Source organism: Salmo trutta, unplaced genomic scaffold, assembly GCF_901001165.1.
Source record: "Salmo trutta unplaced genomic scaffold, fSalTru1.1, whole genome shotgun sequence".
NCBI lineage: Eukaryota > Metazoa > Chordata > Actinopteri > Salmoniformes > Salmonidae > Salmo > Salmo trutta.
This window is the reverse complement of record NW_021822836.1, coordinates 35,143-55,142: the sequence shown is the minus strand read 5'-3', so window position 1 is coordinate 55,142 and position 20,000 is coordinate 35,143. Positions and strand designations below refer to the sequence as shown.

The 20,000-nt window shown below is 45.4% G+C and overlaps 1 protein-coding gene across 1 annotated transcript in view; it reads left to right on the top strand.

Moving 5' to 3' along the window:
• Positions 1–19,016, top strand: part of LOC115185197 (protein disulfide-isomerase-like) — a 37,126-nt gene extending 18,110 nt beyond the window's left edge. The window contains exons 5-10 of the mRNA XM_029745707.1: positions 1,244–1,351; positions 9,928–10,053; positions 11,988–12,185; positions 12,430–12,550; positions 16,060–16,241; positions 18,912–19,016. Coding sequence (XP_029601567.1) covers positions 1,244–1,351; positions 9,928–10,053; positions 11,988–12,185; positions 12,430–12,550; positions 16,060–16,241; positions 18,912–19,016 — 840 coding nt within the window. The remainder of the gene's footprint in view (positions 1–1,243; positions 1,352–9,927; positions 10,054–11,987; positions 12,186–12,429; positions 12,551–16,059; positions 16,242–18,911) is intronic.
• Positions 19,017–20,000: the final 984 nt, after the last annotated feature.

Sequence of the window (20,000 nt, the reverse complement as noted above, 5' to 3'; positions counted from 1 at the left end):
AACCTGCTACTAACTAAAGGCTGATCTATAGTGAGGAGTCCTCTAGTCTGTTTAACCTGCTACTAACTAAAGGCTGATCTATAGTGAGTCCTCTAGTCTGTTTAACCTGCTACTAACTAAAGGCTGATCTATAGTTAGTCCTCTAGTCTGTTTACCTGCTACTAACTAAAGGCTGATCTATAGTGAGGAGTCCTCTAGTCCTGTTTAACCTGCTACTACTAAATGGCTGATCTATAGTGAGGAGTCCTCTAGTCTGTTTAACCTGCTACTAACTAAAGGCTGATCTATAGTGAGGAGTCCTCTAGTCTGTTTAACCTGCTACTAACTAAATGCTGATCTATAGTGAGGAGTCCTCTAGTCTGTTTAACCTGCTGCTAACTAAAGGCTGATCTATAGTTAGTCCTCTATCTGTTTAACCTGCTACTAACTAAAGGCTGATCTATAGTGAGGAGTCCCTCTAGTCTGTTTAACCTGCTACTAACTGAAAGGCGGATCTATAGTTAGTCCTCTAGTCTGTTTAAACCTGCTACTAACTAAAGGCTGATTCTATAGTGAGGAGTCCTTTAGTCTGTTTAACCTGCTACTAACTAAAAGGCGGATCTATAGTGAGGGAGTCCTCTAGTCTGTTTAACCTGCTACTAACTAAAGGCTGATCTATAGTTAGTCCTCTAGTTCTGTTTAACCTGCTACTAACTAAAGGCTGATCTATAGTTAGTCCTCTAGTCTGTTTAACCTGCTACTAACTAAAGGCTGATCTATAGTTAGTCCTCTAGTCTGTTTAACCTGCTACTAACTAAAGGCTGATCTATAGTTAGTCCTCTAGTCTGTTTAACCTGCTACTAACTAAAGGCTGATCTATAGTGAGGAGTCCTCTAGTCTGTTTAACCTGCTACTAACTAAGGCTGATCTATAGTGAGGAGTCCTCTAGTCTGTTTAACCTGCTACTAACTAAAGGCTGATCTATAGTTAGTCCTCTAGTCTGTTTAACCTGCTACTAACTAAAGGCTGATCTATAGTGAGGAGTCCTCTAGTCTGTTTAACCTGCTACTAACTAAAGGCTGATCTATAGTGAGTCCTCTGATGCCCAGTCAACATTTGTTCACGTTGGTGTTATCAGGTTATCAGTTGTGTGTGTGTGTGTGTGTGTGTGTGTGTTGTGTGTGTGTGTGTGTGTGTGTGTGTGTGTGTGTGTGTGTGTGTGTGTGTGTGTGTGTGTGTGTGTGTGTGTGTATCGTGTGTGTAGTCTACCCCTGTACAGGTATTGACGGTAACCAGTCAGACGTCGAAAGAGGGTCTCCTCTCCTTCATCGCCGTTCATCAACTGGAGCTGGTTACTGAGTACAACGGACAGGTAAACACTCACATAAAATACACACACACACACACACACACACACACCACACACACACACACACACACACACACACACACACATATACACACACACACACACACGATACACACACACACACACACACACACACACACACACACACAGAGACACACACACACACACACACACACGATACACACACACACACACCACACACACACACACACACACACGCCCAGACGCATTTGTAACAGATGGAGATTTGTAAAGTCATTCCTCAGCATTTAATGTCTCCACTAACTAGCTAGCTTTAAAATGTGTCCACTAGCTAGCTAGCTTTAAAATGTCTCCGCTAGCTAGCTTTAAAATGTCTCAACTAGCTAGCTTTAAAATGTCTCCACTAATTAGCTTTAAAATGTCTCCACTAGCTAGCTAGCTTTAAACGTCTCCACTAGCTAGCTTTAAAATGTCTCCACTAGCTAGCTTTACAATGTCTCAACTAGCTCGCTTTAAAATATCTCCACTAGCTAGCTTTAAAATGTCTCCACTAACTAGCTAGCTTTAAAATGTGTCCACTAGCTAGCTAGCTTTAAAATGTCTCCGCTAGCTAGCTTTAAAATGTCTCCACTAGCTAGCTTTAAAATGTCTCCACTAGCTAGCTTTAAAATGTCTCCACTAGCTAGCTAGCTTTAAAATGTCTCCACTAATTAGCTTAAAAATCATTCAACAAGCTAGCTAATTAGCTTTAAAATGCCTCCACTAGCTAGCTTCAAAATGTCTCCGCTAGCTAGCTTTAAACGTCTCCGCTAGCTAGCTTTAAACGTCTCCACTAGCTAGCTTTAAAACGTCTCCACTAGCTAGCTTTAAAATGTCTCCACTAGCTAGTTTTAAAATGTCTCCACTAATTAGCTTTAAAATCGTTCGACAAGTTAGCTAATTAGCTTTAAAATGTCTCCACTAGGTAGCTTTACAATGTCTCCACTAGCTAGCTTTACAATGTCTCCACTAGCTAATTAGCTTTAAAATGTCTTAACTAGCTAGCTAGCTTTGAAATGTCTCCACTAGCTAGCTTTAAAATGTCTGCGCTAGCTATCTAGCTTTAAACATCTCCACTTGCTAGCTTTAAAATGTCTCCACTAGCTAGCTTTACAATGTCTCCACTAGCTAGCTTTAACATTTCTGCACTAACTCAGTTTTTTGGTGGTAAGAACATTTCAGGAGGTCTGTCTTGTTTATTTATATATATTATTATTTGTACCTTTATTAAGACCATAGAGACCAGAGTCTTTTTTTAAATTCATAGAACTAAAAAAATCTATTTTATTTTACAAGGCAAGTCAGTTAAAAACAGCTTCTAATTTACAACGAAGGAACAGTGGGTTAACCGCCTTGTTCAGGGGGCAGAACGACAGATTTTTACCCCTTTGTCAGCTCGGGGACGATCTACGCAACCTGCTGGTTTCTAGTCCAACGCTCTAACCACTAGACTACCTGCTGGTTACTAGTCCAATGCTCTAACCACTAGGCTACCCTGCTGGTTACTAGTCCAACGCTCTAACCACTAGGCTACCCTGCTGGTTACTAGTCCAACGCTCTAACCACTAGGCTACCCTGCTGGTTACTAGTCCAACGCTCTAACCACTAGGCTACCTGCTGGTTACTGGCCCAACACTCTAACCACTAGACTACCCTGCTGGTTACTAGTCCAACGCTCTAACCACTAGGCTACCTGCCTGTTACTAGTCCAACGCTCTAACCACTAGGCTACCTGCTGGTTACTGGCCCAACGCTCTAACCACTAGGCTACCTGCTGGTTACTAGTCCAACACTCTAACCACTAGGCTACCTGCTGGTTACTAGTCCAACGCTCTAACCACTAGGCAACCTTCTGGTTACTAGTCCAACGCTCTAACCACTAGACTAACCTGCTGGTTACTAGTCCAACGCTCTAACCACTAGGCTACCTGCTGGTTACTGGCCCAACTCTCTAACCACTAGGCTACCCTGCTGGTTACTAGTCCAACGCTCTAACCACTAGGCTACCTTCTGGTTACTAGTCCAACGCTCTAACCACCAGGCTACCTGCTGGTTACTAGTCCAACGCTCTAACCACTAGGCTACCTGCTGGTTACTAGTCCAACGCTCTACCACTAGGCTACCTGCTGTTACTGGCCCAACACTCTAACCACTAGGCTACCTGCTGGTTACTGGCCAAACGCTCTAACCACTAGGCTACCTGCTGGTTACTGGCCCAACGCTCTAACCACTAGGCTACCTGCTGGTTACTGGCCCAACGCTCTAACCACTAGGCTACCTGCTGGTTACTAGTCCAACGCTCTAACCACTAGGCTACCTGCTGGTTACTAGTCCAACGCTCTAACCACTAGGCTACCCTTCTGGTTACTAGTCAAACGCTCTAACCACTAGGCTACCTGCTGGTTACTGGCCCAACGCTCTAACCACTAGGCTACCTGCTGGTTACTAGTCGAACGCTCTAACCACTAGACTACCTGCTGGTTACTGGCCCAACGCTCTAACCACTAGGCTACCTGCTGGTTACTAGTCCAACGCTCTAACCACTAGGCTACCTGCTGGTTACTGGCCCAACACTCTAACCACTAGGCTACCTGCTGTTACTGGCCCAACACTCTAACCACTAGGCTACCTGCTGGTTACTAGTCGAACGCTCTAACCACTAGACTACCTGCTGGTTACTGGCCCAACGCTCTAACCACTAGGCTACCTGCTGGTTACTAGTCCAACGCTCTAACCACTAGGCTACCCTGCTGGTTACTGGCCCAATGCTCTAACCACTAGACTACCTTCTGGTTACTAGTCCAACGCTCTAACCACTAGGCTACCTGCTGGTTACTAGTCCAACGCTCTAACCACTAGGCTACCTGCTGGTTACTGGCCCAACGCTCTAACCACTAGGCTACCTGCTGGTTACTAGTCCAACGCTCTAACCACTAGGCTACCTGCTGGTTACTAGTCCAACGCTCTAACCACTAGGCTACCTGCTGGTTACTAGTCCAACGCTCTAACCACTAGGCTACCTGCTGGTTACTAGTCCAACGCTCTAACCACTAGGCTTCCTGCTGGTTACTGGCCCAACGCTCTAACCACTAGGCTACCTGTTGGTTACTAGTCCAATGCTCTAACCACTAGGCTACCTGCTGGTTACTAGTCCAACGCTCTAACCACTAGGTTACCTGCTGGTTACTAGTCCAACGCTCTAACCACTAGGCTTCCTGCTGGTTACTAGTCCAACGCTCTAACCACTAGGCTACCTGCTGGTTACTAGTCCAATGCTCTAACCACTAGGCTACCTGCTGGTTACTAGTCCAACGCTCTAACCACTAGACTACCCTGCTGGTTACTAGTCCAACGCTCTAACCACCAGGCTACCTGCTGGTTACTAGTCCAACGTTCTAACCACCAGGCTACCTGCTGGTTACTAGTCCAACGCTCTAACCACTAGGCTACCTGCTGGTTACTGGCCCAACGCTCTAACCACTAGGCTACCCTGCTGGTTACTAGTCCAACGCTCTAACCACTAGGCTACCTGCTGGTTACTAGTCCAATGCTCTAACCACTAGGCTACCTGCTGGTTACTAGTCCAACGCTCTAACCACTAGGCTACCTGCTGGTTACTGGCCCAACGCTCTAACCACTAGGCTACCTGCTGGTTACTAGTCCAATGCTCTAACCACTAGGCTACCTGCTGGTTACTAGTCCAACGCTCTAACCACTAGGCTACCTGCTGGTTACTAGTCCAATGCTCTAACCACTAGGCTACCTGCTGGTTACTAGTCCAACGCTCTAACCACTAGACTACCCCTGCTGGTTACTAGTCCAACGCTCTAACCACCAGGCTACCTGCTGGTTACTAGTCCAACGCTCTAACCACTAGGCTACCTGCTGGTTACTAGTCCAACGCTCTAACCACTAGGCTACTTGCTGGTTACTAGCCCAACGCTCTAACCACTAGGCTACTTGCTGGTTACTAGTCCAACGCTCTGACCACTAGGCTACCTGCTGGTTACTAGTCCAACGCTCTAACCACTTGGCTACCTGCTGGTTACTAGTCCAACGCTCTAACCACTAGGCTACCTGCTGGTTACTAGTCCAACGCTCTAACCCCCAGGCTACTTGCTGGTTACTAGTCCAACGCTCTAACCACTAGGCTACTTGCTGGTTACTAGTCCAACGCTCTAACCACTAGGCTACCTGCTGGTTACTAGTCCAACGCTCTAACCACTAGGCTACCTGCTGGTTACTGGCCCAACGCTCTAACCACTAGGCTACCTGCTGGTTACTAGTCCAATGCTCTAACCACTAGGCTACCTGCTGGTTACTAGTCCAACGCTCTAACCACTAGGCTACCTGCTGGTTACTAGTCCAACGCTCTAACCACTAGGCTACCTGCTGGTTACTAGTCCAACGCTCTAACCCCCAGGCTACCCTGCCACCCCTATATAACACAACACAATGCACGGACAAACATAAATATACAGAGCAAATACACAAATCAACTCTGAAAACACGGATAGGTTGTAGGAGAACCAAAGGACCATGAATGTAATGATAAAGATTAGGCGCTGGACTAAGATATAATCCATCTGAGACAACATGTATTTAGCTTTGCTCATATTAACTACCGGGTTTAAAATCATTAAGTGCTTCCTACACAACTGCTAAAAAAAAATCGGACTGTAGCCTCGTCGCTGCCGGGTAAGCAGTCGGGTGTCACGTCCTGATCCTAGTAAGATGTCATTTTTCTATGGTAGAGTAGGTCAGGGCGTGACGGGGGGGGGTGTTTTGTGTTTTGTTCTATGTTTTCTATATCTATGTTTAGTTCTAGTTTTCTATTTCTATGGTTTTTTGGGGGGGGAGTTGATCTCCAATTAGAGGCAGCTGGTCCTCGTTGTCTCTAATTGGAGATCATATTTAAGTAGGGTTTTTTTTTTCCACCTGGGTTTTTGTGGGTAATTATATTTTGAGTTAGTGTTTGTTTCACCTCTGCGTCACGGGTTTGTTGTTTTGTTTAATTCAGTTATTTATGTTTTTGCAAAAGTTTCACGGATTTAATAAAATGTGGAACTACAACCACGACTGAACTTTGGTTCGATCCTTTCGACATATATATATATACTGTAGATGAAAGTACAACTTTCGACAGGTCGACCAAATAGCATTTATATAAATAGTCGAAAAGAAACAGGTCCTAGAATCGACCCCTGCGGAACACCACATTCTATCTGTTCCTAGAATCGACCCCTGCGGAACACCACATTCTATCTGTTCCTAGAATAGAACCCTGAGGAACACCACATTCTATCTGTTCCTAGAATAGAACCCTGCGGAATCACCTTTACGTACTTCAAGAAATTCAGGCTAATAACGACGGGCCTGAGTTCTGTCACTGAGATAATCAGGATGGGCCTGAGGTCTGTCACTAAGATAATCAGGATGGGCCTGAGTTCTGTCACTAAGTTAATCAGGATGGGCCTGAGTTCTGTCACTAAGATAATCAGGATGGGCCTGAGTTCTGTCACTAAGTTAATCAGGATGGGCCTGAGGTCTGTCACTAAGATAATCAGGATGGGCCTGAATTCTGTCACTAAGATAATCAGGATGGGCCTGAGTTCTGTCACTAAGTTAATCAGGATGGGCCTGAGGTCTGTCACTAAGATAATCAGGATGGGCCTGAGTTCTGTCACTAAGTTAATCAGGATGGGCCTGAGGTCTGTCACTAAGATAATCAGGATGGGCCTGAGTTCTGTCACTAAGATAATCAGGATGGGCCTGAGTTCTGTCACTAAGTTAATCAGGATGGGCCTGAGGTCTGTCACTAAGATAATCAGGATGGGCCTGAGTTCTGTCACTAAGTTAATCAGGATGGGCCTGAGTTCTGTCACTAAGATAATCAGGATGGGCCTGAGTTCTGTCACTGAGATAATCAGGATTGGCCTGAGTTCTGTCACTAAGATAATCAGGATGGGCCTGAGTTCTGTCACTAAGATAATCAGGATTGGCCTGAGTTCTGTCACTAAGTTAATCAGGATGGGCCTGAGTTCTGTCACTAAGATAATCAGGATGGGCCTGAGGTCTGTCACTAAGTTAATCAGGATGGGCCTGAGGTCTGTCACTAAGATAATCAGGATGGGCCTGAGTTCTGTCACTAAGTTAATCAGGATGGGCCTGAGTTCTGTCACTAAGATAATCAGGATGGGCCTGAGTTCTGTCACTGAGATAATCAGGATTGGCCTGAGTTCTGTCACTAAGATAATCAGGATGGGCCTGAGTTCTGTCACTAAGATAATCAGGACGGGCCTGAGTTCTGTCACTAAGATAATCAGGATGGGCCTGAGTTCTGTCACTGAGTTCTGTCACTGAGTTCTGTCTCTAGATAATCAGGATGGGCCTGAGTTCTGTCACTGAGATAATCAGGACGGGCCTGAGTTCTGTCTCTAGATAATCAGGACGGGCCTGAGTTCTGTCACCTCTCTGGGAAATGTGGGACGCTAGCGTCCCATCCGCGGGACACACTATTCAACAGCCAGTGAAATAGCAGGGCGGCAAATTCAAAACAACAAAAATCTCATAATTCAAATTTCTCAAACGTTCAACTATTATATCCCATTTTAAGATACACTTCTCGTTAATCCATCCACATTGTCCGATTTCAAAAAGGCTTTACGGCGAAAGCATAACATTAGATTATGTTAGGACAGCGCCCGAGACAAGAAAAACCACACAGCCATTTTCCAAGCAAGGAGAGGCGTCACAAAAACCAGAAATACAGCTGAAATTAATCACTAACCTTTGATGATCTTCATCAGATGGCAATCATAGGACTTCATGTTAGACAATACATGTATGTTTTGCTCGATAAAGTTCATATTTATATCCAAAAACCCCATTTTACATTGGCCTGTAATGTTCAGAAATGTTTTGCCTCCCAAAACTTCCGGTGAACGAGCACATCAATTTACAGAAATACTCATCATAAACGTTGATAAAAATATTAAACTGTTATTCAAAGAATTATAGATAAACTTCTCCTTAATGCAACCGCTGTTTCAGATTTCAAAAAAAACTTTACAGCGAAAGCACACTTTGCAATAATCTGAGTACAGCGCTCAGACAACAACAACAAGCAGTACAGATACCCGCCATTTTGGAGTCAACTAAAATCATAAATCGCATTATAAATATTCACTTACCTTTGATGATCTTCATCAGAATCCCAGTTCCACAATAAATGTTTGTTTTGTTCGATAAAGTCCATTATTTACGTCCAAATACCTCCTTTTTTGTTCGCGCGTTTAGTCCACTACTCCAAATGCAGGAAGCGCGCGCAAAATGTCACAAAGAATTTTTTTTTTTTTAAAGTTATATTTACGTTCGTAGAAATATTTCAAACGATGTATAACATCAATCTTTAGGATGTTTTTATCGTAAATATTCAGTAATATTCCAACCGGACGATTCAAATGTCTTCAGAAAAGGAAAAGGAACACAGCTAAGTCTCACGCAAGCGCGAAAGATCTTGGGGTTTGTGGGTAAATCCTGAGCGGGACAAATTCAAAATGGCAGCGTTTTTCACACTGAAAGATCTTGGGGTTTGTGGGTAAATCCTGAGCGGGACAAATTCAAAATGGCAGCGTTTTTCACACTGAAAGATCTTGGGGTTTGTGGGTAAAACCTGAGCAGGACAAATTCAAAATGGCAGCGTTTTTCACACTGAAAGATCTTGGGGTTTGTGGGTAAATCCTGAGCGGGGCTAATTCAAAATGGCAGCGTTTTCACACTGAAAGATCTTGGGGTTTTGTGGGTAAATCCTGAGCGGGACAAATTCAAAATGGCAGCGTTTTCACACTGAAAGATCTTGGGGTTTGTGGGTAAATCCTGAGCGGGACTAATTCAAAATGGCAGCGTTTTTCACACTGAAAGATCTTGGGGTTTGTGGGTAAATCCTGAGCGGGGCTAATTCAAAATGGCAGCGTTTTCACACTGAAAGATCTTGGGGTTTGTGGGTAAAACCTGAGCAGGACAAATTCAAAATGGCAGCGTTTTTCACACTGAAAGATCTTGGGGTTTGTGGGTAAATCCTGAGCAGGGCTAATTCAAAATGGCAGCGTTTTCACACTGAAAGATCTTGGGGTTTGTGGGTAAATCCTGAGCGGGGTTTGATGGTATAACAAGCACAGTGCCATCCGTTTCATGGCCACTCACACTAGTTCTTTAGGCCCAAACCTTGATAATCCCCATTGTTCCAGACAGACAGTTTTATCCTCTCCCCTACAGTGTTGAATAACGCCATCCTCTCTCCCCCTCTCTCTCTCTCTGTTTGTCCCTCCCTCCCTCCCTCTCTCTCCCCCCCTCTCTCTCTCTCTCTCTCTCTGTGTCTCTCTCTCTCTCTCTCTCTCTGTGTCTCTCTCTCTCTGTGTCTCTCTCTCTCTTTCTGTGTCTCTCTCTCTCTGTGTCTCTCTCTCTCTCTTTCTCTGTGTGTGTGCCTCTCTCCCTCCCTCCCTCCCTCCCTCCCTCCCTCCCTCCCTCCCTCCCTCCCTCCCTCCCTCCCTCTACAGACAGCCAGCCGTATCCTCTCCTCTCCAGTGTTAAATCACGCCATTCTGTTTGTCAATAAGACTGATGAAGGGTTTCAGACCGTCTACTCTGCCTTCCACGCTGCTGCTTCCCCCTACAGGGGAAAGGTAGGTACTACAACACCACTACTATAATATACACTGCTGCTGCCCCCTACAGGGGAAAGGTAGGTACTACAACACCACTACTATAATACACACTGCTGCTGCTGCCCCTACAGGGGAAAGGTAGGTACTACAACACCACTACTATAATACACACTGCTGCTGCTGCCACCTACAGGGGAAAGGTAGGTACTACAACACCACTACTATAATACACACTGCTGCCCCCTACAGGGGAAAGGTAGGTACTACAACACCACTACTATAATACACACTGCTGCCCCCTACAGGGGAAAGGTAGGTACTACAACACCACTACTATAATACACACTGCTGCTGCCCCTACAGGGGAAAGGTAGGTACTACAACACCACTACTATAATACACACTGCTGCTGCTGCCCCCTACAGGGGAAAGGTAGGTACTACAACACCACTACTATAATACACACTGCTGCTGCTGCCCCCTACAGGGGAAAGGCAGGTACTACAACACAACTACTAAAATTGTCCCAACCTCCCTCCCTCTCAATCCCTCCACCTCCTCCCTCCAATTTCCCTCCCTCCCTCCCTCCCTCCCCTCTCCGTCCCTCCACCTGCTCCCTACCCTCTCTGTCCCTCCACCTCCTCCCTCCCCTACCCTCTCAATCCCTCCACCTCCTGCCTCCCCTCTCCATCCCTCCACCTCCTCCCTCCCCTCTCCATCCCTCCACCTGCTCCCTCCCTCCCCTCTCCATCCCTCCACCTCCTCCCTCCCCTCTCCCTCCCTCCACCTCCTCCCTCCCCTCTCTATCCCTCCACCTCCTACCTCCCCTCTCCCTCCCTCCCTCCACCTCCTCCCTCCCCTCTCCCGCCCTCCTCCCTCCCCTTTCTGTCCCTCCCTCCCTCCCCTCTCCATATCTCCACCTGCTCCCTCCCCTCTCCGTCCCTCCACCTCCTCCCTCACATCTCCCTCCACCCTCCTCCCTCCCCTCTCCGTCCCTCCACCTCCTCCCTCCCCTCTCCATCCCCCCCAAGTCCTCCCTCCACCTCCTCCCTCCCCTCTCCATCCCCCCACCTCCTCCCTTCCCTCTCTGTGCCCTCCACCTCCTCCCTCCCCTCTCTGTCCCTCCACCTCCTCCCTCACATCTCCCTCCACCTCCTCCCTCCCCTCTCCATCCCCCCAAATCCTCCCTCCACCTCCTCCCTCCCCTCTCCATCCTCCCACCTCCTCCCTCCACCTCCTCCCTCACATCTCCCTCCACCTCCTCCCTCCCCTCTCCATCCCCCCACCCTCCTCCCTCCACCTCCTCCCTCCCCTCTCCATCCCCCCACCTCCTCCCTCCACCTCCTCCCTCCCCTCCCATCCCCCCCACCTCCTCCCTCCACCTCCTCCCTCCCCTCTCGATCCCACCACCTCCTCTCTCCACCTCCTCCCTCCCCTCTCTGTCCCTCCACCTCCTCCCTCCCTCCCTACCTCCCTCCCCTCTCCCTCCACCTCCTCCCCTCCTCCCTCCTCCTTCCCCTCTCCGTCCCTCCACTCCCTCCCTCCCTCCCTCCCTCCCTCCCTCCCTCCCTCCCTCCCTCCCTCCCTCCCTCACTTCCTCCCTCCCTCCTCCCTCCCCTCTCTCTCCCTCCCCTCTCCTCCCCTCCCCGCTCCACCTCCACCTCCTCCCTCCCTCTCCCTCCACCTCCTCCCTCCTCCGTCCTCCCTCCTCCCTCCCCTCTCCATCCCTCCACTTCCTCCCTCCATCCCTCCTCCCTCCACTTCCTCCCTCCACTTCCTCCCTCCCTCCTCCCCTCCCTCCCTCCTCCCTCCCTCCCTCCCTCCCTCCCTCCCTCCCTCCCTCCCTCCTCCCTTCCTCCCTCCACTTCCTCCCTCCCTCCTCCCCTCCCTCCCTCCCTCCCTCCCCCCCTCTCCTCCCCTCTCCCCCCCTCTCCTCCCCTCTCCCCCTCCAGGTAGTATTTGTGATGGTAGACGTGGACGAGCCGAGGAACGGTAGAATGTTGGAGTATTTCCGTGTCCGGGAGAGTGAGGCTCCGATGGTGCGATTGGTTAATCTGACGAGTCACGTGACCTATCACCTGCCGTCCGACACACTGGACACGCCCACCGTTATAGCGTTCTGTCAGAGCTACCTGGACGGCACCGCTCAGGTACACACACACACACACACACACACACACACACACACACACACACACACCTTCATACACACACCAATTAAACATACTCCACAAGGTCCACACCTTCAATTAAAGGTGTGTGTGTGTGTGTGTCTGTGTGTGTGTGTGTGTGTGTGTGTGTGTGTGTGTGTGTGTGTGTGTGTGTGTGTGTGTGTGTGTGTGTGTGTGTGTGTGTGTGTGTGTGTGTGTGTGTGTGTGTGTGTGTGTGTAACAGCCTAAGATGCAGAGTGAAGTTCTTCCTGCTGACTGGGACCAGAAGCCAGTTATCCAGCTGGTAGGAGACAACCTGGAGAGACTGGCCTTCAATCCTGACAAGACTGCCTTCATAATGTTCTGTAGGTACACACACACACACACACACACACACACACACACACACACACACACACACACACGACGTGGCCCTTTCTGGGTATAGATCGTGGCTTCCCCCCCTCTCTCCCTCTCCTACACCCAGGTTCTGTTATCTCAGGTCATAAATTCCCCGGCGGAGACTCTCTCCCCCTCTCCCCCCCTCTCTCCCCCCTCTCTCTCTCCCCCTCTCTCTCTCCCCCTCTCTCGCCCCCCCTCTCTCCCCCCCTCTCTCTCCCCCTCTCTCTCCCCCTCTCTCTCTCTCTCCCCATCTCTCTCCTCTCTCTCTCCCCTCTCTCTCTCTTTCTCTCTCGCTCTCCTCCTTCTCTCTCTCTCTCTCTCTCTCTCCCCCCCTCTCTCTCTCTCCCCCCCCTCTCTCTCTCCCTGGTCATACAGAGAGATACAGAGAGAGAGAGAGACCACAGAGTGAACAAAGGATTTCACATGGCCGAACTCCCAAAAAAAGGGAAAATGTAACTTAATGTCCACTTGTGGGAATGTGGGACGGGTTCGAGGACACTTAATAAGGGACAGTTATGACGAGTGTGTGTTTCGTTTGGTGACCTCAGCGACGGACAGGAAACACGCAGAACTATATCTCTGAATGTGGACATTTCTCAATTGCGGTGTCTGCTAATCTAATTCTTGTTTAACGAAGTCACAGACGTGATCTGGCGTCTTTTCTATTGTTACGAATAAAAAAAGTTTAGTTGAGTTTAGACGCAGGTTTGAGTTTAGACTCAGGTTTGAGTTTAGACGCAGGTTTGAGATTAGACTCAGGTTTGAGTTTAGACACAGGTTTGAGATTAGACTCGGGTTTGAGTTTAGACTCAGGTTTGAGTTTAGACAGGTTTGAGTTTAGACACAGGTTTGAGTTTAGACACAGGTTTGAGTTTAGACTAAGCAAACCCACAGCGTGATTGCGAATAGTTATTGAATTCCTAACCATTTTATTTTATTTTATTTTATTTCACCTTTATTTAACCAGGTAGGCTAGTTGAGAATAAGTCCTTTATTTAACCAGGTAGGCTAGTTGAGAACAAGTTCTCATTTACAATTGCGACCTGGCCAAGATAAAGCAAAGCAGTTCGACAACATACAACAACACAGAGTTACACATGGAGTAAAACAAACATACAGTCAATAATACAGTAGAAAAAATAAGACTATATACAATTTGAGCAAATGAGGTGAGATAAGGGAGGTAAAGGCAAAAAAAGTCCATGGTGGCAAAGTAAATACAATATAGCAAGTAAAACACTGGAATGGTAGATTTGCAGCGGAAGAAAGTGCAAAGTAGAAAAATAAATAAATAAATACAGTAGGGAAGAGGTAGTTGGGTGGGCTATTTACAGATGGGCTATGTACAGGTGCAGTAATCTGTGAGCTGCTCTGACAGCTGGTGTTTAAAGCTAGTGAGGGAGATATGAGTCTCCAGCTTCAGAGATGTTTGTACATTGGCTACACGGCTGGAAATGTTGTTAAACTCTGAGACTATCGATCCCTCTACAGAATAAGAGCAAATCTTAGACGTTTAATTACTAGTCTGCAGCTAGAAATTATGTCGCTCTGAGACGAGACTACAGACAACCGCCGAGAGACAGAGAGAGAGAGAGAGGGACAGAGAGAGAGAGAGAGAGATAGAGAGCGAGAGAGAGAGACAAAGAGAGAGACAAAGAGAGAGAGACAGAGAGACAGACAGAGACAGGACAGACAGAGAGACAGACAGAGAGACAGACAGACAGACAGACAGACAGACAGACAGACAGACAGACAGACAGACAGACAGACAGACAGACAGACAGACATGGGCGTAAAAATATATATATTGATTGTCATTATTTCCCGATTGAGTGATCGTTCATGTGCAAAGGATTAGCATTTCCATTAATATAAATTATCAGCTGTGTTTAATGATCCCTCTGGTCTTTTCCCGCTACTTTCTCAGTCCATAACCCCAACTTCCCTTTGTCCACCGAGCCGTCTAATCGGCTTAGCCCACTAGGGAACCTCCCCTATCGTTTGTTAGTACACAATATCTACCGTTTGTTTATGTCACGGTCTTTATTAAACTGTGAAACTATTGCAATAAATACAAAAAATAAACTGAAAGAACAAAAAAAACAACAAACCGTGACGAAGTTACAAATATGCACTTCACTCAAAAATCAATCTCTCCCAAGCCCAGGTGGGGAAAAACACCTACTTAAGTATGATCTCCAATTAGAGACAACGATAACCAGCTTCCTCTAATTGGAGATCATCCCAAACAAAACCCCAACATAGAAATACAAAAACTAGAACATAACAACATAGAAAATCTAAACTAGAAAACCCTTCCCTGTCACGCCCTGACCTACTCTACCATAGAAAATAACAGCCTTTTCTGTGGTCAGGACGTGACAATGCATTTCTGAGATTATTTAGTTAGTTAGTAAATAAATTATTAAACCAATTGGTATATGGATGGTTTATAGTAAAGGCTGGGTTCGTGCAGATAACCAACAAATTTACGACGTTTGGAATGAGACTGACGTGAGGTAAAGAATAATTAATGAATAAAAAGACTAATTGATGAGATATTAAAACATTTTACGAGTTAAATTCGGAGAATTATAAATGTGTGCCACCCCAGCTTAAATTTATAAAATTATAAATTATAAATGTATTAAAATATCTGAACATTTTCCTTCCTAGTTAATTACGTTTACATGATTTAGAATAATCAGGTACAAAATAATTTGTTAAAATAACAGTCTTCACTTCTAATGATGCCAAAGACACAACAAAACACACCTTATATACAAACACACACACCATCACGCACACAAAAACATCATCACACACGCACACGTGTGTGAATGTGGTGTTCCTCAGGGTTCTATTCTAGGAATAGATAGAATGTGGGGCTCCTCAGGGTTCTATTCTAGGAATAGATAGAATGTGGTGTTCCTCAGGGTTCTATTCTAGGAATAGATAGAATGTGGGGTTCCTCAGGGTTCTATTCTAGGAATAGATAGAATGTGGTGTTCCTCAGGGTTCTATTCTAGGAATAGATAGAATGTGGTGTTCCTCAGGGTTCTATTCTAGGAATAGATAGAATGTGGGGTTCCTCAGGGTTCTATTCTAGGAATAGATAGAATGTGGTGTTCCTCAGGGTTCTATTCTAGGAATAGATAGAATGTGGTGTTCCTCAGGGTTCTATTCTAGGAATAGATAGAATCTGGTGTTCCTTAGGGTTCTATTCTAGGACCTCTGTTATTTTATCGTGTTTATATATATGTTATAATAATTATATTTTTTCTAATCATGTTTATTATGTTTATATATATATGTGTGTTATCCTCCACTTACACACTTAAAACAGCCACAGTATGTTTCAACTACAGCCTGCATCCTAATTTTGTGTGTGTGTGTGTGTCTGTGTGTGTGTGTCTGTGTGTGTGTGTGTGTGTGTGTGTGTGTGTGTGTGTGTGTGTGTGTGTGTGTGTAGACCTGCCCTACAGCGAAGAGAGTCGTTCCCTGTTCCCGCTGTGGGAGGAGTTAGCCCAGCACTTCCTGGACAGAGAGGATGTTGTCATCGCTCGCATCGACGCCTCGGCCAACGACTTCAACCTGTCGATGAGAGAACGTTACCCCACCCTTCGATTGTTCCCCGCGCTGCATGCAGAGAGGGTACACACACACACACACACACACACACACACACACACACACACACACACACACACACACACACACACACACTATACACACACACACACACACACACACACACACATACACACACACACACACACACACACACACACACACTATACACACACACACACACCACACACACAGACACACACACACACCCACACACACACAAACACACTATACACACACTATACACACACTATATACACACTATATACACACTATACACACACAATACACACACACACTATACACACACACACACACAAACACACACACACACTATACACACACTATACACACACAATACACACACTATACACACACACACACACTATACACACACTATACACACACACACACACACTATACACACACTATACACACACACACACACACACTATACACACACTATACACACACACACAGACACACACACACACACCCACACACACACAAACACACTATACACACACTATACACACACTATATACACACTATATACACACTATACACACACAATACACACACTATACACACACACTATACACACACTATAGACACACTTTACACACACACACACACACTATACACACACTATACACACACTTTACACACACACACACAATACACACACTATACACACACTATATACACACTATACACACACACTATACACACACTATACACACACTATATACACACTATACACACACTATATATACACACACTATACACACACAATGCACACACAATACACACACACTATACACACACTATACACACACTATACACACACAATACACACACTATACAAACACTATACACACACTATACACAATATACACACACTATACATACACTATATATACACATTATACACACATTATACACACTATATATACACATTATACACACATTATACACACTATATATACACATTATACACACATTATACACACTATATATACACATTATACACACATTATATACACATTATACACACATTATACACACATTATATACACATTGTACACACTATATATACACATTTTACATACATTATACACACATTATACACACATTATATACACATTATACACACATTATACACACATTATACACACATTATATACACATTGTACACACTATACACACATTATATACACTATATACACATTATACACACACTATATACACACTATATACACATTATACACACACTATACACACATTATATACACACTATATACACACTATATACACATTATACACACTATATACACATTATACACACACTATATACACACTATATACACATTATACACACTATATACACATTATACACACACTATATACACATTATATATACACACATACATACATTATATACACACATTATATATACACATTATACACACACATTATACACACATTATATATACACATTATATATATACATTATATATACACATTATATATATACATTATATATACACATTATATATACACATTATATATGCACATTATATATACACATTATACACACATTATATATACACATTATATATATACATTATATATACACATTATATATACACATTATGTATACACATTATACACACATTATATATACACATTATGTATACACATTATACACACATTATATATACACATTATATATACACATTATATATACACATTATATATACACATTATGTATACACATTATATATACACATTATATATATACATTATATACACATTATATATACACATTATACACACATTATATATACACATTATGTATACACATTATACACACATTATATATACACATTATATATACACATTATATATACACATTATATATATATATACATTATATACACACATTATATATACACATTATATATATACATTATATACACACACATTATACACACACAGTATGCTTTGGGTCATTGTCCATTTGGAAGACCCATTTGCGACCAAGCTTAAACTTCCTGACTGATGCCTTGACATATTGCTTCAATATATCCACATAATTTTCCTTCCTCATGATGCCATCTATTTTGTGAAGTGCACCAGTCCCTCCTGCAGCAAAGCACCCCCACAACATGATGCTGCCACCCCCGTGCTTCACGGTTGGGATGGTGTTCTTCGGCTTGCAAGCCTCCCACTTTTTCCTCCAAACATAACGATGGTCATTATGGCCAAACGGTTGTATTTTTGTTTCATCAGACCAGAGGACATTTCTCCAAAAAAGTATGATCTTTGTCCCCATGTGCAGTTGCAAACCGTAGTCTGGCTTTTTTTATGCTGATTTTGGAGCAGTGGCTTCTTCCTTGCTGAGCGGTCTTTCAGGCTACGTCGATATAGGACTCGTTTTACTGTGGATATAGATACATTTGTACGTGTTTCATCCTCCAGCATCTTCACAAGGTCCTTTACGCCTGAAGGTACCACGTTCATCTACACAAAACAATAGTACGCAAGTATAAACACCATGGGACCACGCAGCCGTCATACCGCTCAGGAAGGAGACGCACTCTGTCTCCTAGAGATGAACGTACTTTGCGTGCGAAAAGTGCAAATCGATCTCAGAACAACAGCGAATATAATCTCTCTCTCTCTCTCCAGGTGGTAGCCTACACTGGTCGGAGGAACCTGAAAGATCTGGTTCGGTTTCTGGAGAAAGAGATGGACAGAGCCAAGATGGACAGGGCCCAGGTATGTCACCTTTAACCCCTGACCTGTCCTCTAACCCCTCACCTCTCACTCGCCCCAATCCTCTAACCTTCATGTGGAGAAAGAGATGGGGGAAAGTCACCATTCCTAACCTCTAACCCCTGACCTCTCCTAACCACTGATCTCTCCTAACCCCTGACCTCTCCTAACCCCTGACCTCTCCTAACCCCTGATCTCTCCTAACCCCTGACCTCTCCTAACCCCTGATCTCTCCTAACCCCTGACCTCTCCTAACCCCTGATCTCTCCTAACCCCTGATCTCTCCTAACCCCTGACCTCTCCTAACCCCTGATCTCTCCTAAACCCTGATCTCTCCTAACCCCTGACCTCTCCCAACCCCTGACCTCTCCCAACCCCTGATCTCTCCCAACCCCTGACCTCTCCTCACCCCTGACCTCTCCTAACCCCTGACCTCTCCTAACCCCTGATCTCTCCTAACCCCTGACCTCTCCTAACCCCTGACCTCTCCTAACCCCTGATCTCTCCTAACCCCTGACCTCTCCTAACCCCTGACCTCTCCTAACCCCTGACCTCTCCTAACCCCTGACCTCTCCTAACCCCTGATCTCTCCTAACCCCTGACCTCTCCTAACCCCTGATCTCTCCTAACCCCTAACCCCTGACCTCTCCTAACCCCTGATCTCTCCTAACCCCTGATCTCTCCTAACCCCTGACCTCTCCTAACCCCTGATCTCTCCTAACCCCTGATCTCTCCTAAACCCCTGACCTCTCCCAACCCCTGACCTCTCCCAACCCTGACCTCTCCTAACCCATGCCTCTCCTAACCCCCTGATCTCTCTAACCCCTGATCTCTCCTAACCCCTGACTCTCTAACCCCTGACTCTCCTAACCCCTGACCTCTCCTAACCCCTGATCTCTCCTAACCCCTGACCTCTCCCTAACCCCTGACCTCCTCCTAACCCCTGACCTCTCCTAACCCCTGATCTCTAACTAACCCCTGACCTCTCCTAACCCCTGACCT